Source organism: Manihot esculenta, chromosome 3, assembly GCF_001659605.2.
Source record: "Manihot esculenta cultivar AM560-2 chromosome 3, M.esculenta_v8, whole genome shotgun sequence".
Lineage (NCBI taxonomy): Eukaryota > Viridiplantae > Streptophyta > Magnoliopsida > Malpighiales > Euphorbiaceae > Manihot > Manihot esculenta.
This window is the reverse complement of record NC_035163.2, coordinates 30,847,694-30,874,771: the sequence shown is the minus strand read 5'-3', so window position 1 is coordinate 30,874,771 and position 27,078 is coordinate 30,847,694. Positions and strand designations below refer to the sequence as shown.

Sequence of the window (27,078 nt, the reverse complement as noted above, 5' to 3'; positions counted from 1 at the left end):
TTATATATATTAATGTTGTCGAAAATAGAATAAATATAACTTATCAATATAATTTAATAATTAAATTTTAAAAAAATTTGATAATCAACTCCACACTCTGTATATAAATTAAAATATATATTTATACACATATATTCTAAACTCAAAATAATTTATTATATTCGTTTATTTTATCAGTTTATTAACTTGAGTATCAAAGTACTTATAAATGCCAACTACCTCATTCTTTTTTTTTTATAAATTACGTTTAATTTTATTTTCGCTACATTAATTATAAATTATAAATTCTATAATTTTATTATTGTAATTGCATTTCACTTAGTATATTTTACTTCATTATTAATATGTTTATTTTATTAAATTATATCCTATTAATATAGATTTTATTATTATAGAAAAAATATATATAGAAAAATAATATATAATTTATTTCAACTATAATTATATAATTTATAACTGACTAATTAAATTAATTAAATTAATTAAATTATATAGTAACTAACTAGAATATATAGTGATTTTATATTATTAAAAACTATTTAATGGTTATTATATTGATATATGTGTTATAATAATTATATAAATATAAAATATAAAATATGTATATATGGTTTAATTTAATAATTTAAATAGATTATTTAAATGGAAACATACTCCTATATAAATATTATATATATTATAATTATATATAAAAATATTATTAAAAATTTATAAAAAAATATAAATACTAAATTAGGACAGGATATAGGTCCTCATCCTTTGTTTTCACATATATGATTTGATGTTTAAAACAAATTTAATTACAGTTGCACTTTGTTTGAAAAGTTAAAATTTACAACTTAAAAAAGTATTAGGCAATTAAAAAAAGAGGTGTGAGTATAAATTATTTTAATTAATTTTTATATTTATTTTCATCGTATTTTTCATATATATTTTTTGTTTATTTATTTTTTCTCTATTACAGTTTCTCGATCTTAATGCGCGACCCCAAGCAAAAGGTCATCGTGCAAAAGACCGAGCTGCGAAAATTTTGTCCGCTATTGTTGGAGAAAGTCTGAAAGAAATAATGTCATCATTATTCTGCTTGATTTTTTTAATTGTTATTGACAATGATGCTTCATCTGCTCTCCTCCGCCCACTTCGCTCCCCCCTACACGCAACCTCCACCAACCTTCCACTATTCAACGCTGTCCTCGCGGTTAGATTAATCTGGACGGAATCCTCAACTGCTATAACAATAATTTTCAAATTAATTAAATTACTTTTGGTTATTAAATAAAGCGAATAAAAAAAAAGTAAATTCCCACTTTATTTGTGAATTTAATTTTATTTATTTATTTGTTTATTGTACGCATGTTAATAGTTCATTATTTATCACTTTAATTTTCCTTGAATGGCCATTTGATTAAATGAAAATTTATTTTAATATTATATTAATAAATTTAGAAAACCTATTTTCATCATGTTTGAAGTTTACAACTAAAACATATAAAGTTATTACTTTTGAAAAAAGACTATTGAGAAATACGAAAAATAAAGTCATTATAGTAAAATATAATAAATATTATAACAAAAATAATTATTACTTTAATTTTTTTTTGAACAAAGTGACCATAGCTAGGTTTATTACTTCAGCTAATATGTTTAAAAAGTATTTTTTTCTTAATAATAATTTTTAAAAAATATATAAATGTGAATTTCAAAATTATTTCATTTATTAATATCATAAAAATATGTATACTATTTTACATTAATTTGATATATATTAATTTTTAAGACAAATTGTATTAAAATTTTCATAATACATCGGTCTCAAATCTTACCCTTCAAATTTACCTTTTTTTTTTTAGAAAAAAAACTAATTAGTAGTGGTGCGTTAAAAAAAAAAAAACACAGAAAGCGAGCAGTAGAGCAATATTTTATGTTGCCATGATGACCTCAATTTTTTCTCTTTACACGACGACGAGGAGTTCGAGTAGCCGCTACCTAATACTATCGCTTGGCCCACGAAGCCAAATCGAACTTCAACCACCTGAGCAATCTCTCTCTGTTAGTTCTCGGTAAGCCATCATACCAATCCCTATAATATCTAGGGGTTGTCTCCGTCATAATGGAAACCTCTTCCCCAACGTCACCCGGCGCTCCACGGCCTATGCTTCACGATATGGAAATTCGCCCGCCGATGTTCGAAGACCCTTCTTCTTCAGCTCTCTGGGATTGGGGAGATCTCCTGGACTTCACCGTGGACGATCAATTCCCAATTTCGTTTGATTCCGTCGACGATTCAACTAATATTGAAGTAAATCATATCGAGGCAACTCCAGTTCCGGATCGCGTCAGGAAGCGGGACCCGAGATTGACCTGCTCCAATTTTCTGGCGGGCAGGGTTCCATGCGCTTGCCCCGAGCTTGACGAGAAGTTAGAGGAAGAGGAGGTTGTGCCTGGGAAGAAGCGGGCCAGAACGACACGTTCCACCGCGGGTGTTGCTCGGTGTCAAGTGCCTGGGTGCGAGGCTGACATAAGCGAGCTTAAAGGGTATCATAAGAGGCACAGGGTTTGTTTGCGCTGCGCAAATGCTAGTTCTGTTGTACTTGATGGAGAGAGCAAGAGATACTGTCAACAGTGTGGGAAGTAAGTTCTTATTTTCGTATCCAATTTCTCCTCAAGTCGTTAAATTTTGTCTTTGAATTAAATGGCTTGTGTTTTGTTGATTTGGGGCTTCTGTTATTTGGATAGGTTTCACTTGCTGTCGGATTTTGATGAAGGCAAACGGAGTTGTAGAAGAAAATTAGAGCGTCACAACAATAGACGGCGAAGAAAGTCACATGATTCAAAAGGAGCTGCCGATAAGGAACCTCAAAGGGAGTTGCTTAGTGAAGATGCTGCATGTGATGGTGAAGCTGGAAAAGGTTTGATGTCTTCGAACTAGATAAATATGTTTTTGATAATTATGCCTTTTGGCCCGTGGCCTTATGGGATCTTCTATGATGTAGATTGTCAAATAGTTGAGAAAGAAGCAATGGTGGAATCTGAAGATGGAAATATTTCCAGTCTTCACTCTGCTCCCAATTCTCAAAATGTCAATAGTGATAGTGGTTTATCTGTTGGATCCCCAAATCCAAAGGATGGAGTAAAAGACGATTCCAAATTTTTGCATTCTCCTTTCAATTGTGACAATAAGAGTTCTTACTCATCTGTGGTGGGTCTCCCATTGATTTTCTCCATTCTCTAAATCTTGCATAGCGTCTGTATTTTTGCACAATTCTATATGTGTTTGATACAAATGTAAGAACCAAGTTCTACATGTAAAATTGACATGAAGTTTTGTTGTTGCAGTGCCCAACAGGGCGAATCTCATTCAAGCTTTATGATTGGAATCCAGCTGAATTCCCTAGAAGGCTTCGACACCAAGTATTTTAAAGAATTTTTACAGTTTAGTATTTGAAGGATACTGAATTTTGGATGGTCTAGGACATTAGTAATTGGTTGACATGTGGTTAATTGTGTTCACAGATTTTTGAATGGTTGGCCAGTATGCCAGTTGAGTTGGAGGGATATGTTCGCCCTGGTTGTACAATCTTGACTGCATTTCTTTCAATGCCAACTTTTATGTGGGCAAAGGTAACAATTTGACTAGATTCCTTTTATCTTAATTCTTATTAAGTTTTAAAAAATCTTAACTTTTTTATTAACTTCGCATCTGTCTTCAATAAAAATAAAATCATTTGTGTCATGATACTTCATTTTGGGTCTTTCTCTGAAAAATACTACATTATTTAGTCATTTGATTTTATTGTATTCTGTTACTTAATGAATCAACAAAACTGCTACTACAGCCAATTCTTATTTGGTCTTTTGCACATACACAAGTAAACACAAATGTATTTTAAATACACAAATTCAAAGACAATTCTAGATGTCAGATTTATATCATCAACGAACTTGTTTCAAAAATACTAGGTTATCACAAGTATTTTCGTATTATCAATTTCTTATTTTACATAATTTAACTTCAATCTTTTGTAACATCAAGTAGTTATTTGAAGACCCTGTGTCATATGTGCACGATTTTGTAATCACTCCTGGAAAAATGCTGTCCAAGAGGAGTCCAATGCTAGTTTATCTGAACAACATGATCTTCCGTGTTATGCAAGGTAAGATTACATTTGATGTTTAATATCATCCTTTCTATCTCACAGTGCTGTCTTTCTTTAACTCAAGTATCCCATTAACTATTGATTGTTGTCATTCTAATTCCCTTAACTGAGTATCTTTGCTTTGGCACTTGTTCCTTCTTCCTTGTATATATTGCTGTTATGTTAATTCTGCTTTTTAAAGGATATGTATGCAACCTTGTAGTTGAAGTGGGGAAGTAAAGAGATTTTACAGAATTATTTTGGAAGGGTTTTGGAATTATATTTACCATGAACATCTTCATTTCCCCGTGTTGTTTGATGTGTATGACATTGATTTTAGTGTTCATGGTGCTTGTACCTTTCCATTTTTCTGTCCTCTTTTTTCCTTGTTTTCTTTTTTCAGTTTTACTAATGTCTTTGAACTGGCATAATACTTACAAGAGTCGAGCCATACATGTCTTTTGTGGTTATTTGTATGCTCATTGAAAGGTGTTTTATACGTCTATGTGTTTTTAATGTCTATTGGTTCGAGGTTATGTTATAGAATGAAGGTAGTTTTCCCTCAGTTCAAAACCATTACTTCTTCCTCCATTTCGATCTGAATGAAGCTTGAACCTAATGTTTCCAATTAGGACCTCCAAGATCAAATTTTTGGAGTGTCTCCTTGGGGCATTGACAATGATATGCTATCTAGAAGAGAACTACTGAGATCATTGTGTAATGTGTATCTTAATTATATCAACATTGGAAAGGTCTTACTGCAATTATATTATCTTCTCTGACTGTATAGCTGATCAAACTTTGATTATTTTCTTATCTGCTTTCTATATTGATGTTGAGTGGCTTGTATGTGATTCCTTTGAATTTATGGGTCTTTACATTTTCTAAGCATTTTGATTTAAGGTTGAACTTGTTTTCTTATTTGTTTTTGTTTTTAGCACATAAAACTCATTTAGACAATGGATGAATCAATTCCATTGAAATTTATGTGTCTGTATTCCAAATTGCATCCTAAGGGGGGAAATTTAGTTTTGAGGTATGCTAGGTCAAGTTACTTAAAGATCATTTATCTGAAGCCCTGCAAATTGATTTAGCTCTTTAATATTTTCAATTATTTGGTCAATCTTTTTCTTTGATGTTTTATTTTTTTTCTTGAATAGATGGAAATTCAGTGTTGAAAGTAAACTTAGAAGGGCAAGCCCCAAGGCTTCACTATGTTCATCCATCATGCTTTGAGGCTGGGAAGCCCATAGAGTTTGTTGCTTGTGGAAGTAATCTTTTGCAACCTAAATTTAGGTACGGAATAATGCTTCCAAACTTACTAAGCCCTAATAATATTTTCTACACCTGTTTCATTTGACCTCTTTTAGCTTTGTCTTAGTATCTTGTTTGCTAATAGTCTTTGACATAAGCAGTCCTTGTGTTTTTCCTTGGTTTTTCTAGAAAATGTATCAATTTTGTTTTGTTGAAATTCAGTTCAATGGAGAATGTTATTAAATGAGGAAGTTTCTAGCACATTATACGCATCATGCAAATTAAACATGAAGAATAATAAAGACCTATGTGATGGCAGGCTTTTGGTGTCATTTGCTGGGAAATATCTCAAGTACGATTACTGCGTTGCATTACCTCGTGGTCCTACTGAAGGATGTTCCAGCCTTGACCATCAGTTGTGCAAGATTTATATTCCTCATGTTGACCCGAATGTATTTGGTCCCGCATTTATCGAGGTGGGTTTTGAGCTTCCTTTTTGATGTTTCATCAGCTGTACTGTGACAAGGCATGCATTTGGCAATAACAAGTTATGCAGGACCTTTTGATCTATAAATCTCTAAACAGTTTTTACTTGCAGTGAAATAATGTTTAATCGAAAAAGAAAGCCTGGCTTTCTTTGTTTGTTCTTGCAGACATTTTTCCATTTTAGCTTCTCATAAGATGTCAAATTATATCTGCTATGATACTTTTTGGCTGTTGCTGATGACATTAGTCTTATTCTGTGAAACCTGTGTTTAGATTCTGCTAGTTCTGTAAAAACTGAAGAATTATAGTCACATATGTAAGTTTTGACATGCTAGAAATGATTAATCACCTGTAAATGTCTTTGCAGGTTGAAAATGAGAGTGGCTTATCGAACTTCATTCCTGTACTGATTGGGAATGAAGAAATTTGTTCTGAAATGGAAAGAATTCAGCATCGGTTAGATTCATCTCAGCAGGCAAGTGGTTCACAGTGCAAGGTTTCTACACACAGACAGATGGCTTTTTCGGAATTAGTTGTGGATATAGCATGGTTAATAAAGAAGCCTTCATTAGAAAGTTTTCAACAAAAGATGAGCTCTTCACAGATCCAAAGACTCAATTCCTTATTGAATTTTTTGCTACACCATGAATCAGCTGCCATTTTGGATAAAATTTTACAGAATCTAAAAATTATATTGGATGAAATGGAGAAAAAAAGGGTACTTTATGGCATTAGTGATTCTGACATGAGCCTATTACAGAAACATATGGATAGTGCCAGTAATATTCTTCAACAAAAGGTTAAGCAAAGTGATGATGTGGATGAAAGGGATTTTAGAGGATGTTCCGAAAGTGACATGCCATCAGTTGCTTCATTCAACAATGAGGTAAGTGTTAGTTTTTTGGATAAATTACTTTTTAGTCCCCGAGTGATATATATACATGTATATCTTTTATTTGAAAAACCCAATAGTTTAGTCAATGTATTTTGACTCTATTAAACTAAAGGTATCTTTGTCTCATTTTCTATTAATTTTCTTTAGAAAACAACCAAAATACCTTAAGAGTATCCTACTTTTATCATTTAATTATGTGAAAACTAATATTTAATTCCCTTGATTTTTTAAAAATAAATGGTTTAGTTCCTGTATTTTAACTTCATTAAACTGAAAAAAAAAACATTGTATGCAAATATAGATGGAAGGACCTCCAGTTCGTCAGAGTCAACATACAAAGATTAAAATGTTGAATTTTTAAAATAGAGAACATGTGTCAAATTTGATGCAACTTAGGGATGCAAAAGTTATTTACCTTTTTTTTTTGGGTTATTTACTTACTGAATTGTTGGTTGTTAGGGGGTTGATATTGTTATCTTTGTGAAATAAAATTGAAAAATTATCTAACACAGCATGGGTCAAAAGGAACTCTGTTTACCCCTCCCCAACCCCCTCACCCCTTAAAAAAAACTTGTTTTTTAACACTCTTTCAAGTCGGGGTGTATTTGTGTTTTTCTTTTTCTGGTGACAAGTTAGTGTTTTGCTTCGTTAGCAATTAGCAGCCAAATGCATTATCATTGTTAAAATATCTAAGGTGTTTTTTTTTTCGGGGGATGATAAAAATATATACATATTATTAGAACTTTTCTCAAAACATCTAAATAACTAGTATGTTTTTCTTTTTAATATGTTTGGCTCCAACTGTGAGTTGAACTCAATACAGCCTTGGAGAAGACTACAATACCATTGAGTTATAGCTCATTGGTATCGAATATGAGTTTAAAGAACTTAAGGAAATACTTTTTATGATTATTTTACTTTTGCCACGCCAGTAATTTTAATAGAGTTATTGCATTGGCTGCTAGTTGTTAATGGAACAAAAAGCAAGGAATTGACTTATCACAAAAAAAAAAAAAAAATACTGAACCCCATAGACCTGGACAAGGGCAGGTTTCAGGACAGGTCGAACTGAACTGGCCCGATTTATGATGAATCAAAAGTGATTTAAGTTATTTGTTGGTTCCGGTCATTTTTTTTATGGTAGTTACAGTTCTGGTTTCAATTAAATTCAAATTATAAACCGTCAATCCGATTTGGATTTGAAAAAAATTTAAAAGTAAAAAATTTAAATAAAATTAAAGAAATAAATAAGAGTCCTAAATATTGTTGAATACATATTTTATTAAATCAGTAGATTGTACAAAATGTATCCATCTACATAATATAAAAAAATAATTACATGTAATATAAAAAATAAAATAACATTACAATTTAAATGTAAATAATATTTTTTACTAGTGGCACACTTTTATAAAATAATTTATTTTATAAATCAAAAACCGAACCGGACTTTATAAATCAAAAATCGAATTGGACTGCCAGTTTTCTGGTTACTGTCCCCCTAATCTAAGGTTTCGGTCCAGCTCAGGAATTGAAACCTGTTAACGGCCAAACTGGACCATGGCCAGGTCTAGAACCCCATACATGGAAAGAAGCTTCAAATCACATGTTTTTTTTTCTTTTTTGTAATTTGATTGGTAAGCTTCCATCCTGTAAGACATTGCCATTAAAGTGCAGCCTCTCATCATTTATCAGTGTGATTTTGTGATTTCTTTGAGTGATACATTTTTATATTATTTCTTTGTAATTTGGAATGAGTTTTTTCCCCCACTTTTTCTAGTTAAGTCAGCAATGCTTGTTCCAGCTAACTTATAAATTCTGCTGCTTTCCATGCCTATCGAAATAAAATCCAATTTTGGCCTTTCAAAATTCTCTCGAGGAATCTTAGTCTCAGCTTTTTCATGCGACGGCCCATGGGTGTTATGTTTATGTCATATCAGGAGATTTTTGTTTAGTAGTCTGCTTTCAGATTATCTGAAAATTTGTCGTCTTTGCATATTATTTCAACAGTTGGTACTTGTATTCTTCCTTCCCTTGAGAGTTTCACAGAATATTATTTTTCTTCTGCAGGACTTGGAGAAAAGCTCAAATGGGAAGTTGGGAATTATGGAAAACTCATCTGCTGTTGTTAAGAGTGACAGGATTCCACTTTTGAGTAAAGATGTTGTCATGAATGTGAACCTCAGCAAGGAAAGGCCAAACAAGTCATGTAGCCTCGTGTTTTCCAACAGACTCATGAAGTCTCGCCCCGCAATATTTTTAATAGCCACATTTACTATTTGTTTGGGAGTCTGTGCCATCCTTGTCCACCCTAACCAGGTTAGCAAATTTGCAGTGTCTATACGCAGATGTTTGACAGACAGATTTTAGATGCTGAAAATAAGCCTGTCCATCAAATATTTCTCCAGTGGGTAGTTTGCTCTGTAACCTTCCTCTGACATACCAGTGTTTGATGGTGGCCTCAGCATCAAGAGAATCAATGGAGATTCCAAAGTGATTGAAAAAAAAAAAAGGTTTTTTGGTTGAGATCAAAATTCGTTCAGAGATATTATTGTGCCCCAACTTCAAAACCTTTTTGAGCTGAAGCTCATGTATTATCTATTTTATTATGTGCTAATGGAATAATTAGGAAGGTTTTTTCATATCATGTGCCAGTAGTCTAATAAAACCTTGGAACAGTTTGGCTGGGTATCCGCCAAATATTTGTTGAAGCCGACTTCTGATACTTGAGCACACTTAACCATTATCATTTGGGGAAGGGTTGCTTTAATACATAAAAGAAATTCTTCTCGTACCACTACTGCAAATTGATGTTTATATCCTGGGATCAGTACAGGCATATAAAAAATAAAGTTTTAAAATTGGTTATCAAGTACCAAGAGTTCAACATCTTGAAATTAGAGGTAAATTATGCTAATTTAATCAATAGTTTCAACTAATAGTTTATTTTTAAATAATGTTTTTCTGAATAGTCTATTCTTTTGATCGTAATTCATGTTGGAATTCTCTAGGCTACGGCGAATGTGTTAAAAATAAAATTTATTTATATAATCCATTCAACGAGTGTAGTAAAAAAAGTAATAAAATAATAACAACATCATTCTTTGTTGTTTGGTTGATCAACTTTAATCTAGTTAATAGTTATTTAAATTTAAAAAAGATTACATTGCTTACTTTTTAACACAATCGCCATAGCCTAGAGAACTCCAACATGTATTACGATCAAAAGAATAGACGATTCAAAAAAACCTTGTTCAAATCCAAGTTGAGACACAGACAGGATGTGTTCCAAGCTTCAAATTGCTCAAATCCAAAAATTAGTTGACGGACGATTGAAAGTTAAAAAAGGTTGCATATAGTTATTTTACTTGTTTACAAATCGAAGGATTGAGTTATTCACATATTGAAAATTGATGAGGTAATTATTATGAAAATAAAATTGAGGATCAACTGATCGTTGGTGAAATGATGAAGGAAGACATAATTGATTGAACATAATATTAAATATTTTAATTTATTTTAAGAACTAAAACTTTAAGAATGAAGTCACAATGCTGCATGAGACTATGTTACCATCCTAATAAATGAGTACAATTTTGTGTGTGGTTGATCGATCAAATTCATCCGACGAGCTTTATTTTGTTGCTGAAATTTTTTATATTTATCCAATAAAATTTTATTATTTAACATTTAATTATTAGATTTATTATATTTTAATTAATATGTCTTTTATTTATTCACAGACGTGTGAGGCAGATGTATGGAGACCGAGTTTCTTTCTATTTATCGAGCAGAATTAAAATAGTTATTTATTATTTTATTATAATAATTAAAATAAAAAATAAATTAAAAAACCTTTTGAAGGCTAAATGGTAAAAATAAAAAAATAAAAACAAAACTTTCAATACTTTCTATTATAATTATTTTATTTTTCAATTTTATTCTTTTTTTTAAAGTTAGGTACTAATTATAACACTTTGGTCAAATTAACAAGTAGGATTTAGAATAAATATCTAAATACAGATAAAAAAATAAAGTATAAAAGTTTCAAATTAATAGTAAAAAAATATTTAAAAAGTTAAATGGTAAAAACAAAAATTAATTTGGTTGAATTATATATCAAGACATGTCTTGTCTCAATCCTCTTCGTCTCAACACATGCGTAGCCTTACTCTTGTTTCAATTGAATGGCGTGAACCGAAGAAATGGAATTAATCTAACTCCTAAACTTTTTTTTATTTATTTATTTTAAATATTATTATAATTTAAAAATATATAATTAACAATATAATTATAATTACACTATATATTAATTTAATAACTAATTAAAATTTATTCTTACAATATATTTTTTTAAATAACTTTTTTTAAAACATTTTCAATTATATTGTTAGTGATATATTTTTTAGTTAAAATAATAATTAGAGTGAATTTTAGAAAAATAATTTAGAAAGTGGGTTAATTTGGAGTTGAATTACTATAAATTAATATAATTTTGATAAAACTAAAATAAATATAACAATACTATCAAATATTTTAATTATTATAAATTTTAATTTTAGATAAAATAATTAAAAAAATTTTAAAATTTTAAAAAAATTTACAATTACACTTTAATTTTTTAAATTTTTATCAATTGTACGTGAAATACATTTAGAATAAGAAGTTTATAATTTAATTGGTAATTATTATAAAAACACATGCTTTCTAAAACATATTTCCTAGTTTTTTTTTTTTAAATTGAGAAAATATTTTCATTTCAACTTTTTCCCTCTGATCAACGATTTCATTTTCTCATTTTATAAAGAAAATGAAAAATATTGAAATAATTATTTTTTTATTGTATTAAAAAAATAAAAAATATATTATTTTAAAGTAAAAAAATGCGAAACTCTATATACGAATAAACTTTACATAAATAAAATATGATTTTATTAATTAATAAATATATTTAAATATACATGAATTTTTCTCTTTATTTTAAATTAATATAAAATTAAGGTAGAATATCTATATATTTATATACAACTAAACTCTAAAATAAATAAAACATGATTTTATTAATTAATAAATATATTTAAATATACATAAATTTTTCACTTTATTTTAAATTAATATAAAATTAAAATAAAATATCTATATATTTATATAAAATTGAACTCTAAAATAGATAAATAAATGTCAAATTTACATATCAAAGATTATCAAATGATACGATTAATTATGTGAAATAAATATATTTATAATTTTTTCTAAAATTTTTATTTTATTTTTATATAAAATAATAATTAATATACATATGAAATATATTTTTTTATTTTTATCATTATTATTAATATATGATATTTGATGTTTTATTATTTTTTAATAGATTAGTTGATACCACTTAAAAATAATTAAAATTGTAAGTATTTTTAAAAATTTTAAAATTATAAATATTGAAATATTTTAATAAATGAAAATGGAAGAATAAAAAGATTGAAAATTAGTTAAAGAGTTATTACGGATAAAAATTATTGGAGATTTAAATGTTATTTCAAATAAAAAATGAATGATCAAAATATTTAAATTATAATAGATGAGAATGGATTGATTATAGAGAAATTTAAGTATGCTATTTTAAAAATTTAAGTATTTAAATATAATTTATTTATTTAAAAATAATAATAAAAATATTTTTATATTTTTAATAATAAAATGAATGAAGTTAAGTATATTTCAGACTGAGTAATTATAAAGAGATTTAAATGTTCGATTTTAAAATTATAGACATTAATTTATTAATTATATTAAAATTAAAAAATTAAAGTATAATTTATTTTAGTAATTAATTATAAAATTTAAATGATGTTTTTCGGTTATTTACATAAAAATTTTAAAATTTTTTACTATTTTGTAATTTAATTTAAAATTTTAAATTGATAAAATTATTTAAAATTATAAACTTTATTGCAATTTTATTAAAATTTAAAATTTCATTTGGAGAGAATATACCTTGCTGATATGAATTATTTTATTATAATTATATGTTATTAATATAAAAAATTTAAAATTTATAGTTATTTTATAATTTAATAAAAAATTTTAAAAATTAATATAAGTCAATTCAAAATTTTTAAATTTATGATTTTTCACTATTAAATTTATAAGAATTTATTATTATACTTCAAACTTATCTATTTGGTACGAGAAAATATAATATTTTTTTTATTTTTTAATTTTAATTCTCTCAAAATCTGCTTTTAATATAATCTGTATTTATATCTTTAAATACTGATTTATATTATAAAAAATTAATAATACAATTATAAATAATAAAATTATAATTTATATTTTTTATTATATTGATATGATTATTTTATAAAATTCATTGTAATGAATACTTATCAAAATATTTAGAAAAGAAATAAATTAATTAAAATATTTTAAAATTTTTTATTAATAATATTTATATATATAATTTATAAATATAATAGAATAATTCATATTATTTTATTATTTCATTAATACACGCTTTTTCTAATTCAAATTTTAACATCTAAGATAATTATAACAAATTTTATAATTTTATTAATTTTTAAAATTTTTAAATTAAATTATTAAATAGTATAAAATTTTAAATTTTTTATATAAATAGACCTATTTTTTTTTATTCTGATATTTAAAGTATCACTTTTTATAAAAAAAAATGGACAAAAAAACCGGAATCCAAAACATACCAAATTGAAGTTGAATAACCGAGAATCATACTAAATTAGAATTGAAATAGTAAATTGCCAAATCAAAACCAAGGAAATTTCAGTTCAGCTCCGGTTTCTAAATAAACCCGAATCGAAACTGGAACCGCCGATCACTGATTGCTAATATTACTAACTCTCTCTCTCACACGAGACGCAAGGGAACGGGCGTGATCGAACGTCACCTACTTCCATCAGCTTCTCCTTGCATGTAAAACGTGTCCCTCCATATTTCCAATTGAACAGAGCACAAGCTTCCAACGCTGCACGACTTTTAGCCCCAAAAACAGCACCGTCACTGATACAAAGACAAATTTCTCCACGAAATCTACGTCATAGATTCGTGCACAATCGCTTCCACTTCAACTTCCACTCATCCTGCTTCAATGGTGAGATTCGATTTTTCTTTTTTGTTTTCAATTTTTGATTGGTTTCTAAGAAAATAAAACGCGGATTCTTGTTTTTGGTTTCATTATCCTTTTTTAACTTCCTAGTGGAATTTTTCAAGACAATCATGTGCAATTTAAGATTATTCACGATTTCAATTTCTGGGATTTGTCTTGTTCCTGGTGTTTAATCATCTTATATATCAGTATAGTAAGGATTAACTATTTTAACAATTCCTTCTTGTTGTATTTGTTTGGAATTAGTGGTGTAAGCAAGGAACAACCGGGAATTTGGATTAAACGTCGCAAGCCTGAATTTTATTTTTGGAGGTAGAGTCGTACATTTCTTCTAGACTTGTGTGTGATATTGAGTTGTTTTATCAATGATCTTGGCTTTAAGGTTATGGTGTTCATTCAGAAATGCAGGATTTAACAGGGTTCGTTTTATTTGTTGTTATGGTGGGGGAAAAGATCTAGAGCATTTATGAGGTGTTATACTCGCCCATATATGCCTATGGTTCTAAATTAAAAGTGTGTAGCCACTGGAACTCAATTAAGGATAAACATGAGTAGGGTACTCAAGAATGCTAACGTCTGTGATGATGAGAGTGCTCGCTATGGATCATTTGCAAGGCAAGGGCCAAATGAGAATTCTGATTATCTTGATCATGAAATTGCTCAGCTCACCAAACTAAGATCAGTTCCCAGTGAATTTTTAAGTAGGAATATACCTGGCAGATTGAGGATACCTGTCTCAACGGTGAAAATGTTGGTTGGTCGAGAGGGTAACTATTCTGGGAGAGGAAGATTCTCAACTGCAGATAGTTGTCATGTTTTAAGCCGATACTTGCCTGTCAATGGTCCTTGGAGGGTGGACCGGATGAAAAGCCGTGCTTATGTTTCTCAGTTTTCTGATGATGGTACTCTTTTCGTTGCAGGATTTCAGGTTTGTTTCTATAGCTCTGTTTGGAGCTATACATTGCTTGATAATTGTAAAAGCATATCTTCTCATCCAAGTTTTGGGATACTTAAAATGTGATAGTTGTAACTTTTTAAAAAGAGTGTCTCTCCATGTGTATGTGTTTTAATTATTATTATTTTTTCTAATGTTTTGTTTGAAACAGGGAAGCCACATTAGGATATATAATGTGGATAAGGGCTGGAAAGTTCAGAAAGACATTTTAGCCAAAAGTTTGAGATGGACAATTACTGATACGTGTCTTTCACCTGATCAGCGGTATCTTGTAAGTTTGTGATGATTGTTAGTTAGACAAAGAGGCATGTCAGATATAGCGTTAAGGTGGAAAGTTAGCATCATTACCTGATGCATTAATGCTGGTTCCTTGATTTTACTCAAGAGCTGCTTTTTATTTGGTGAACCATTTTTGTACAACTTTTTTTTTTATCAAATCAGTTAAATATCAGTCAGTTTTCTTTAGGTTCTATCTGTTTATTTCCTGGTTTATTGTGTTGTATGTTTTCACTTTTGAGGAAATGCTTATGTTGTTGGATCACCTCTTTAACCAATTATTTGTTCATTGACATGCTTGTGTACACATCTTTGCCTGCATGCATTAGCACATTTTGTTGCTTGGGCTCCCCTTTACATGCATGTGCACACGTGAATAGTGCTGGACACATATTTTTATTTGTTGTCTCCCTCTCCACCTCCTTTTTATGTTGCTTGGGTGCTCTTTTGTGATAGGGTCTTCTTCTTTATGTGAAAATCTTGGTCACAGTCTTTTATTTATTTATTTGTTTATTTTTGCTATAAAGAGATGGAAATATATGTGATCTCATACAGAAACTTAACTTAGCACTAGAACTAGGTGCCCTGAACATGATTAATAGTTCTTGGCTCGTCTTTATTTTCTCCTTCAATAGCATTTGTTGCTCTTTTGACATAGATAGCATTAGCAATATTACAGATTCTTGGATACTTGAAATATTCAATCATAAGAGCTGCAAATCTGACATAGTGTATTCTATACAATCCATTTCTTTGTAGGTCACATGTGCTGTAACTGAATTTTTTTCTATGTTTTTTTTTTTTATTGTTGGATATTAACCGAGTTTCATCATAAATTCATAATTTGAATCATTTAATTTCCTTATGTCAAGCCAGTGCATTTCAGTGTTGATATAATTTCAAATGAATGTAAATGGTGCAGGTGTATGCTAGTATGTCACCAGTTGTCCACATCGTAAATGTTGGATCTTCTGCAACAGAGTCACTTGCCAATGTAACAGTATGTGCTGCAATTTATCCATTCTTATAGGATCCTTTTCTGTGTGCATCTATTATGTACCAAATGAAAGCTAAACTTTCTGCTAGTTTTAGAAGTGCAGTAATTTAATGGATTATCATTGCTTGAATACCTTGAAATTATAGATTCTATTCTATAGATGGTGTTGTATGGAAACTTTACATCTTCCTTTTCTGAAGGGAGCCTGTGTTAATGTGATCATTGAACTCAGGTTAACCACACGTGCTTAACTGATCTCTTCATGTGAGCAGAAGTTCTCTAAATTACATTATTGTGTGCATAACTTAGTTAACTCGGTATTTTCATCCATGATTTGTTGAGATAACCTGTAGACAACAATTTTATCTTTTCTGAGAACTTCACCAGATTATGATGCTGTCCTAGCACCTGTTTGTTTTCCTTTTTTTTTTGCTGGTGCCACGAAGTGTTCAGTTAATTTTTGTCTTCAATGATTTTCTTAACTCCGGGACTGAATCCAAAAAGAAATCTTTTTTCTGGTTCTATGTCTTTTCTTATGAACATAATGAATCTTTTTTAGCATAACAAAAGAAATGGGTCATTCTCTCTTGTGGTAATGATCTGGAAGGTTAAAAGAAAACGATATTTGCTACCAAAAACATAATGGAAGCAGTTGGTCAATGTGGATTGATCTTAAATCTACTTCAATTCCTATATGGTATCTATGGGTATGTTAGAAATGCATTGACTCGTTTTTTTTTCTTTTTCTTTGAATAGAACTGATTGCAACTTTGAATATTAAATTCAAAGGGATCAAATAGGAAATGATGATCTGAATAAACTATAATGAAAATATGATCAACCAAAATTTGTTGAATTTGAAATGGAGTTGGAAGGATTGGCCCAGTCCTCTTATTTTTTCTTTCTTGAATGCATAATCTTATGTAGAATCTGGCTGTTGGCTTTGGTACTGAATTCTTTATGTGCAGGAAATTCATGATGGTTTGGATTTTTCTTGGAATGAAGAAGATGATGATGATGAATTTGGGATCTTCTCTGTGAAATTTTCAAGAGATGGCCGAGAGCTTGTAGCAGGAAGTGGTGATGATGCAATATATGTTTATGATCTGGAGGCAAATAAGAATATTCTGCGAATCCATGCCCATCAGGTATTTCTGATTAATTATTGCGATGAACCATTTTACGTGTCGAAGGATGTCTTAAAGCTTTAGTTAACATTTGTGACTAGCTTTTTACCAGGGTTTAGAATGTTTAGAGTTTAGACACATTATAATCTGAAATTTGTTTTCTCTTGCAGTCTGATGTTAACACAGTATGTTTTGCGGATGATACTGGCCACATCATATATTCTGGAAGTGATGATAGCGTCTGTAAGGTAAACTCTTTATCTTTACATTGTATTGTTGTCAAAGTTTTAACCAATGTTCTTTAGGAATAAATTCCCTTTGCAGCAGATATATTTGTGTAGGCTGCACAAACATTTTTAAGGAACTTGGGGTATCCTGGAAACCAATTTATTCTACTTTTCAGGTGACAGTGCAGTTGGAAAAATAATCACTTTTCAACAAATAGTCATGCTATTCTCAGTCTGCTGATGTATGATGTGAAGCTAGTCTGGCCATCTGCATATGGACTTGCTTTCCAGGGATTTTTACTTAGTTTTTAATAGTATTTTAACTTTGCAGGTCTGGGATAGGCGATGCTTTACTGGCAGAGGACAAGCAGCTGGGATCTTGATTGGACATCTAGAAGGCATTACATTCATAGACAGTCGTGGGGATGGGCGTTATCTCATTTCTAATGGAAAAGATCAAACTACCAAACTATGGGATATCCGAAAGATGTCCTCTAATGCTGCACGGTGCATAATTTTACTTCCTATCTTTGGGATCTTACCAACACATACACACTAATTTCAGATCTTCATGCATGAATAATAGTTGTAATTCTTTCCCAAGTATATAGTCATATGGTTTGTGTTTGAGCCATGTTAGGAGGCAATCATCTATATTGCTTACAGCTTGTGAAATATGCGTAATAAAGATTATCTGCTGATGGGTGAGGCTTGGCTGGAGCCATCCAAAAAGGTTGATGTTAATAATTTCATAATTGCATGTTTATTTCAGTTTATGCTATTTAGAAGGAGTTGCATTTCTGTCTTGGCTTATGCTGCCTACTATCAAGTTAATGTGTTTTGTCGGAATTTGGTTGGAAGATACTAGACTTCATTTTGGGGTTGCACAAATGGTGAAGGTCTTCCATTGTCTCTTTATGAGATAAAGATCTTTCCAAGAGTTTACAATCATGGATAAAGACAATCGGCTTGACTAAAAAATTTCATGGATTGACTCTCTGTGGTGGGCTAACATTATGAAATAACAGTTAAAGGGGGAAAAGGACATTCTGTGGGATGAGGATTGTAATTATTGTAGTCCTTTCACAAACTTGAACTTCTTTTACTGAATCATCTGGATTACGGCTTAGTATTTGTTCTTGTTGAACTGTTGGATGAACATTACAAGAAAGGAAATTTTCGAAGGACAGTCAGGCAGATGATGGGATCTTAGTCCTCATGGTCATTACCTTGAATGTCGTGATCACGGTTTTAGATGTGCTATTATGAATAAAAATACTTGAATGCTTTAATCCAAATGTAATTTCCCTTTGAGTTGATATCAGTATATGTTGAGAAGACTTTGCTACCAATTTAACTCACCAGAATATGTGATCTGGTTTGTTGTGCTAGAATCAGTTATTCTTCACTGAAGTCAAATGTATGCTTACTTTACTAATTAACGTTTCTCTTTAACCAGCACTCCAATTCTTAGAGATACTGACTGGGACTACAGATGGATGGAGTACCCACCCCAAGCAAGAACCTTGAAACATCCTTGCGATCAGTCATTGGCCACATACAGGGGTCATTCGGTCTTGCGCACTCTTATTCGATGTTACTTCTCTCCAGAATACAGGTACTCATCAATCAAATATCACATCACAGATAACTGAACTTGTTAAAGCACTTTTGTGCTGATCTTTTTGGAAATCTTCAGCCTTCAAATGCATATTTTGTGAAACTTGGATTTTTCCTAAAGCTTTGAAGCCAGGCTTGTTGCTGGTCTGGTCTCACTTTTATCCTGGACACATTCTTTTTTTATAAGAAATGAATTTTTTCGTGGAAGAAAAAGACAAATTGAGGAGACAGTATCCTCCTAAACCAAGCCACTTAAATAAAACAATTTAAAAAGTATAGCACCTTACACTTAAACTATGATTTTTCTTTTTGACAGATTTAATGTTGAGATTATGCTACCATAAATTTAGTGGGGCCAAAACCTGAAATAACTGGTTTTACTTGCTGAATTGTGGCTGTTTAATTTTATCAAAACCGAGCTCCAGTTGTGAAATTGGTGTTTTGTCTGGCCATTTGACTGGTCTTAGGACATTTTTTTGCAAGATGTTATTTTGTTTTGGTGGCATTGACAATGTGAAGAATTTTGATTCATTACTAATTTGGCGATTTACTTGTTGCAGCACTGGTCAAAAGTACATTTACAGTGGATCTAGTGATTGTTCTGTTTATATTTATGATCTGGTACGTACTTAATTTAGTGCTCCTTCAGATTTAAGATTATATTGATCAATTAAGCTTCATTTATTTTACTGAAAATTACTTGTTTGTGCATTGTCTGGGAAACTGATTTATTTTCTAATGTAAAATAGGAAATTATTTTTTGACAATTGAAGTATATTGTTAAAATTTAATTTCCTTTCAATAAATGAGACTGAAAATGTTAGAACCTCTAAGGGCTTCCTATCTTTTTCTTTTATGGTTTTAAAGGAAATATTTGACATGTATATCTGGAGACAAGCATTCATTTTGTGTGCAAGTTTTCCTTGTCAAATTAGTTTGGCCCAGCAGTTTCTGCTTCTATGCAGAAACTCTGAAAAAAATAAAAAACAATACCGACTTATTGAACAAGCTGCTCTCTCTGAGTTTGAAGTTGAGCACTGTTTTTATTTTGGAGTCTGTGGGTAGAAGCACAAACATGGACAAAACAGAGCCTATGGTAGTTTCCCCAACTTAATGGTTGTCCATTTAGTAGCGATGGAATACAATCGAGTGATTTCATCTTATGTTGGCTAAATTGGTGGTAAACTTCCCCCTTCAAATACAGGTGACCGGAGCTCAAGTTGCAAGGCTTGATTATCATGAAGGTGCTGTAAGAGATTGTAGTTGGCATCCTGTCTACCCTATGATCATTAGTTCTTCTTGGGATGGTGTCATTGCCAAATGGGAGTTTCCTGGGAATGGAGAAGCACCAGCTCCGCCAAGACGTAGGTCGATTAGGAGGTGGGATTTCTACTGAAGATGGCATGTAGTTGTACAAATGCAATTTTTGGCTTTTTTTTTTTGGGAACAACTGTTCAGTGCATTTCCATAATAGGCGTACACAGAACTTTTGTACATCAAACTGTCATGAAATGTTACACTTCTTTATCACTGCTTGGAAAGAAGAGCAGTTAGTAAAGCATAGGTAAAATTACAGGTTCCTTTGTGTGTGGCATTTTCTTTTACAGCTTTTATGGCATTGTCATGGCTATGGGAAAGAACTTGCATTTTCTATCTCATTTCTAAATCAAATCAAACCAAGTTGGAATCAATCTTACTTTGCTCGAGTTTTAGTCTTCTAGGCCCTGAAATTGGAGTTATTCATTTAGTTTGGGGTCAAAATTAGACATTGGCAGAGTATGTATATATGAATTAATCTAAGCATGATAAGATTTGTAAAAGAATATCATTGTTTGTCCTTTTATTGAATATGCCATTATTCGTGTTGAATTTCACATCGGTCGTGCCCTTATATGGGCCATAGGTACTCTTCCCCTTTGAGCTATCTTTTGGGGTGAGTTAGGTCTGGTCCAAATTTAACATGGTATCAGAGTCTCCCCATCCGATGTTGGGCGCCTCATAAATGTGCGACGCACCAGTAAAAATTCTGGGCGTGAGGGTTGTGTTGAATTCCATAAAAAACTCCGATTTTACATATATGGCAAGAATTTAAAATGGAAATAATCTAATGTAAGGGTGGATGATAATTAACTTTTTGATTTAATTGATCAATATTATTTAGTTAAGAGGTTGGACAGAATTAAAACTTTTGTTAAGAGTTTAAATGAACTTTTTAAAATTTATCAAGATTAAAGAGGCTTTTTGTTTAAATTTTTTTTGTCCAAATTTCATAAGAAAAATATTTTTAATCTAATATATTTAATGAATTTGTCACTCTATTTTTAAAATTCAACATCTCAATTTTTTATTATTAATTTCATCTAAATTTAAATTTAAAGTCTTTTCATTTAAAAATTTAATTAAATTATTGATTTAAATCTAATTAAAATAAAGAGAGTAAATGTAATTATAAAAATACCTTTATTATTAATAAAAATTATTTACCTTTCAAATTCTCAAATATTTTTTTATCTTCTTCCTTCATCCCTTCCTTATTCATACCTAACACATCACTCAAAACTATAAAATTTGTCCCTTGAAAAATCCATCTTGCGGTAATTAGAGCGGTAACGGAGGATTGATCGGCGAAACGAGCGACAAGTGTCATTGGTGGAAGGGCAGCAAACAAAAGCAATAGGACCACCGACATGAGTGAGAGTGGCAACACGAGCGGGAGGGAGGTGCAATTAACAGCAGACGACAATGAGCAACGGGAAATAATGAGCAACAGGTGACGGCAGGCAACAGCGAGCAACAACCTTTTGTTGACTTTTTATTTTTATTTTTTAATTTTTTATAATTTAAATTATTTTAATTTTTATTAAATTTATTAATTTTTGTTAGATTTATTGAATTTAAATTTTAAATTTACTAAAATTTTTATTTGTTTATGAAAATTGAATATATAATTTTAATTATTTTTTTTAATTTGTAGATAAATTTTTATTATTTTATTTTTTTAAGAGAAGAATCTTTTAATTTTAATAAAATTAAAATTTAAAAGCTAAAGTATTAGATTTTAGAGAAAATATTTAGATAATTTTTAAAGAAAGAATTTTTAATTTTAATAAAATTAAAATTAAGAAATTAAAATATTACATTCTAAAAACATAGAGAATAAATCCATTAATGGCTTAAGCGTGAAAATTTTTCCAATTTTATATAATTAAACTGCACATTTAAACCGTTTGCCGATTTTTTTTTTTTAAGAAGGGATGGGAAAAAAAAAAGACTTGTAAACGTGTCAAGACGAATTGCATAAACATAAGATACTCCTCATTCTTCACTTGATCGGTTCTCTTCCCAAAATCCCACTCACTGAGAATAATGACATCTCAGGCAGCGAGGATCACATTTCGACTCCTGGTGGCGTTTCTCGCCATTATGGTCCTCTTCTACGTCGGTCGTCCTCTCTACTGGAAAATCTCCGCCACCATTCAAGAGATCCGCGAGAACAAACGAACTGTCCAACAAGGTTCTTTCTCTTCTCTATCTACCTACATAAGCCTTTGCATGTTCAGATTTCTGAATCTATGTGGTCTCTTCGCTCTCAGGGATATCGCAGATTGTTTACGAAGCGCAGAAATCGGTCGGTTGGTTTCACGACGAGTCCGATTCTGGAGTTCGTGAAGATCGGAAAGCGATTAATCGCAGGCTACTCTTCTAAGGTTACTATTATTATTTAGTTGAAGCTTTCTTTCTGTTAATTACAATTGTTTATTATTTTTCATTACTATTACTGGATTATCACGGGATAAATCTATGGGTAGATCTGGTTTTTGTGCTTGTTTGTAGTAATAATTAGAGGATTTTATTGTTCTGGTAGTGAATTTCTGAGATTAAGAATTTTGTATTCTGTTATATTATTGATTTTTGGTAAAATTGAATGAATTATAGTACAGTCGCTTATACCACTTCACTTGTTTTCTGTCGATTTTTTTTCCTTTAGCTCTTGATTAGATTACGATTGCGCATCAAAATTACAGGTGCTAATGACAAATTGTATGGTGCTATAATAACGGCTAAGCATAGAAACATAGCCAAATCACTGAAAGGTTGCTGAATTAATTCTTTTTGAAACTTATTTTTTCTGTCAAACAAACATGCCCCTGAGTTGGTAAACCAACAAGAGGAGAGTTGGCTTTTGATTTCATTGAGCATTCTACACGACTTTGATTGTTGGTGGATGGAAATCAGGTCTAAAACGTGTTTGCTTAGAATACTTTGATATTCAGATGATTTAGAGCTCCTGAGCCATGGTAAAGAAAGCCAAAATTTTCCAGGAAGAAACTTCTTAGCTGTTACTAAATTTGGCTACTAAGTTATCCCAGAAAAAAATGCCAGTGGGATGTGGTAGCAGGAGATGGTTAACTTAAGACTTGAACACAGGTGGTTTTATTTTACTAATCTTGTTGCTGCCTAGTGCAGTTTCTGTTATTTCTAATGCCATTTATGCCAAAATGAATGCTTGTATAGTTCATTCTTTAGGGTGTCTGTGCTTGTTGAGGTCCATCCGGCGAATGAACCCAAACCAATATGTTCTGTAGTTGATAAAAAACACGTTAAAGTATTTCCATGGTCTGTGCTACCTGGTTCAAGCGTTCTACTGTTAGAAGTTGCTTCAGAAATGTCCTCTTATTGCCATTGGCTTTGTTGTTTTCACCTTGAAGAAGCAGGATCTTTCTTTGCCTCCAAAGCCACTTAAGAACATGCCAAATGATGAATGATCCAATTTATTAAAGCCTAGTAATAATTTGATACTTAGCGGAATGAGTAGAAGTGTTCATATGTTTTTATCAGATCTATTTTCACGAATATTAAGAAATATAATTTTTTAATCAATTTTTAAATTATATTTATTTTAAATATATTAAATTTTAGCACTTACATACTTAATTTTTTTATGGTAAATGAGAGATCTCATATTTTACTCTTTTAATTTTTAATCTTCATTTAAAAAAAATATAAATCAATTTCCATGTAAAAAAAAAATAAATTATACTAAGTTTTATAAACCTTAAATATTAAGAGATGTTAAGAGATGTTTTGATAAGTTTTTATTAAAATAAAATAAAATAAAATCTGTTTTGTAAGTTTTTTTTTAAAATAAAATAAAATAAAATAAGATTATAATAATTAATTTATATTTTATTATAATTTTAAAAAAATAAATAATAATTTAAAATAAATGAATAAAAATTATGGAAGAGGGAAATAACAAATTTAATTAATTAATTCCTTGAAAACCGACCTTATGGCCCATGCGATTCCACGCACTCCCTCCTCTTTACTACTCCTTTCTTTGCATTTATCGTCGCCCATTCTGATCCCTCCTGCATGCTTCAGTTTTGACCTACCTCAGTCGCCCCTCATCATCATTGGCTTTCTCTCTGTTATTCTATTGCGACGCTTCTAACTCTCTATTGCTCTGTTATGGTGCTTTTCTCTCTCTACTTCTCTATTATTGCCCTCACATTCAAGTTCTCAACCTTCACAATATTATTGATTTAATCAGAAAGGATTGAGATGTCAAAAGTAACTTTGGAGCTCGACTTTTTGAATACCCATTTTCTACCTGTTTTTTGCAGGTATTCAAAACGCTATTAGAAAGATCATTCTAGAGCTTCTCACTTGCCTTGGTTTTGCCAATTAGCAAACTCCGGAAATGTTGAATAGTTTGATGCAAAAAAGTCAATTTTGATGCTTTGGTGCTCCTAAAGAAGACAAATCACCATAATTTTTTTCTTATTTTTCAGTTGATTGATTTTGAATGAGATTTTTCTCGTACCGTGTGCTTGTTGATTTGGTTTTTGATATCAATCTGGATTTGCCATTTAACATTGGCTGGAGAGAGGGGAAGGGGTGGGATTGAGAGAGAGAGCAAAATATTCCTTCGACTTTATTGGCAAATTATGGAATTTTTGGACGTAATTAAAATGGACTTGTTAGATTTTAAAAAATAGAGACAGACGGACAAATCATAGAAACTAATCTAAAACACAACGCCTTTACTTTAGAGGTGAAGAAGATCGAGTTAACAAGATATCGTCCAATCCGAGCATTTGGCAAGGATGCAACTCCACATAAGACGACTAGGCAAACGTTAACAAAACAAAAAAAAAACTTCGAATTCCCATCAAATTTGCTTGGTTAATAATTTAATAAATGATTGTATGTATATCAATTGTTTCGTAGTATGAACTTGGTGTTAACTTCCAAGCTTTGGTAGAATTTTCGTTTGCTATCATCTCATGCGTTCAATTGGGACCCCTGTCCAGTCGGCAATTGATCAGCAATGCACTTAATAAGTCCGAGACCCGACGGAAAAGGAGATGGATATATGTGCAGATTCACATGGATGTTAATGACTTTGATTAGTTCGCGATGAGAGTTAATAGGGCTGATTTTCTAATTTATGGAGGTTGAGGTTACTTAAGGAGAACAAGAGCTTCTTGGATCTGGGATTGGTGAAAAAAAATGTCCCCAAAAATAGTTCATCTAGGGGTATTAATACTCTAACAATATTAGGACATTCTAACGTAAATCATTTCGGATTAGATGGTAACATGTCGTAGTAAGTGTGTCAGGCGGCTTATTAAAGGCGGGCAGTCAACTAATAAATATTGAGTCGCTTCGCTTATTCCCTGTCCACTACGAGCATCCTTCTTGTCAATCCTATTGCGCGCGTAATTATGACCCTAGGTAAACTCCGTGCGCTTTGAAGATGTAGGTCTGCTGGTTCTAAGCATGGGCGAGATTGGCTCGTCTTTTTAGGGCAGGGATAAAGCTAGAGGTGTTGGAAGATTGATCATACTATGTTGAATGGGCTTTTTATAGTTCGGTCGGACTGGAGTTTTAGTATTTATACACGTGTCATGATCTGAGTGGGATCTATTATTATTATGTTATCAGATACCTTTTCGCTTCTCCAAAGGTTATTTATAGCAGTTAGAGGAGCGAATTGTGTTTGGCACTTTTATTGCCAAGTGTGTACTCATTAACTCCTTTTGAGTTACGAGGAGTTGTCATAAGTATATGGGACACACACGCACGTCCTTCCAAAGGCGTCTTGATAGATGTTGTTGTTTGGATTACCAAAGAGCGATTTTTTGAATGCCCATAAATACTTTATTTTGAGTATTAAAATAGGTCTTCGTCTTCATTTTCTCACTTTCGCTACTTTTGCTGTTCTTGCTGTCTCTATTTGCTATTCTTAGAGTCCCTCTTGCTTTTCTCTTCTTTTTTCAGCTTTTCAAGTCTTAGGTATGCACTTCTCTTCCAATGGCTCATTTGTCGTTCCTTCGAGTTGAAAGAATCGTTTCTAGGGTAATCCCTTCCTCTTTCTGAAAAACTTTCTATCGATCCTTTCTTTCTATAGAGACTTACTATATTCGTGCTCTGAATCTAAATGAACAGATTGCCCTGTTGTAACAGCCCGGAAACCGAACTGCCACCGGCACTAGGATCCAGATCGACTTAAGGTCGCCGGGACCCGTAGTAAGCCTGCTATCTTGTCTGTATACCTGTGAAATCCCATACATGATCATACATTTTCTGTAAAAACATAAAACTTTTCTTTATTCCAAGGCTTAACCTGTGCATGCACTCTCTCTGTTCTATACTAATCCCTACTAGAGCTCCTCATGGCTCTAGGCGGATCACACTCATAATGTTAAGCCTGGTTTTGCTCATAAACATACAACAATATATGTAAACATAAACTGATCATGTGAAAAGAACAAGGGATTACAACTCTTATAGTCAAGCACCATTCTATACACTATACATAAACCTTATCTCTTTACATTTACATGTACATGTCCACACTAGCTATTACACAACTCTGTACTCTTCCTGTACCCTGCTGAGTTCTCTCTGATCTCTGAACCTGCACAACTGGAGTTAGGGGAGAGGGATGAGCTACG

General features: G+C 31.1%; 3 protein-coding genes across 5 annotated transcripts; all 3 read left to right on the top strand.

Annotated features, from left to right (window-relative positions):
* The first annotated feature begins 1,928 nt into the window (after nucleotides 1-1,928).
* On the top strand, nucleotides 1,929-9,413 carry LOC110611236 (squamosa promoter-binding-like protein 7). Its single transcript, XM_021751429.2, has 10 exons — nucleotides 1,929-2,631; nucleotides 2,737-2,909; nucleotides 2,994-3,199; nucleotides 3,337-3,411; nucleotides 3,514-3,621; nucleotides 4,037-4,154; nucleotides 5,297-5,432; nucleotides 5,710-5,866; nucleotides 6,244-6,762; nucleotides 8,842-9,413. Exons 1-10 carry the CDS (start codon nucleotides 2,111-2,113, stop codon nucleotides 9,139-9,141), a joined length of 2,313 nt encoding a protein of 770 aa, XP_021607121.1. The 5' UTR covers nucleotides 1,929-2,110; the 3' UTR covers nucleotides 9,142-9,413.
* Nucleotides 9,414-13,611: 4,198 nt separating this feature from the next.
* LOC110611347 (LEC14B homolog) lies at nucleotides 13,612-20,694 on the top strand. 3 transcript variants are annotated; one of them, XM_021751616.2, is made up of 11 exons: nucleotides 13,612-13,897; nucleotides 14,159-14,224; nucleotides 14,321-14,840; nucleotides 15,019-15,138; nucleotides 16,066-16,143; nucleotides 17,109-17,288; nucleotides 17,438-17,515; nucleotides 17,826-18,001; nucleotides 18,954-19,112; nucleotides 19,675-19,735; nucleotides 20,319-20,694. In XM_021751616.2, exons 3-11 carry the CDS (start codon nucleotides 14,460-14,462, stop codon nucleotides 20,508-20,510), a joined length of 1,425 nt encoding a protein of 474 aa, XP_021607308.1. In that variant the 5' UTR covers nucleotides 13,612-13,897; nucleotides 14,159-14,224; nucleotides 14,321-14,459; the 3' UTR covers nucleotides 20,511-20,694. The 3 variants fall into 3 exon arrangements, with proteins under 3 accessions (XP_021607308.1, XP_043811108.1, XP_021607307.1); XM_021751615.2 differs by having other exon boundaries at nucleotides 13,613-13,897; nucleotides 14,313-14,840; XM_043955173.1 differs by having other exon boundaries at nucleotides 14,159-14,840.
* Nucleotides 20,695-22,368: 1,674 nt separating this feature from the next.
* Nucleotides 22,369-23,067, top strand: LOC110612050. Its single transcript, XM_021752690.2, has 2 exons — nucleotides 22,369-22,628; nucleotides 22,708-23,067. The coding sequence occupies exons 1-2, from the start codon at nucleotides 22,481-22,483 to the stop codon at nucleotides 22,818-22,820; spliced, it is 261 nt and encodes an 86-aa protein (XP_021608382.1). The 5' UTR covers nucleotides 22,369-22,480; the 3' UTR covers nucleotides 22,821-23,067.
* The last annotated feature ends 4,011 nt before the right edge of the window (nucleotides 23,068-27,078 follow it).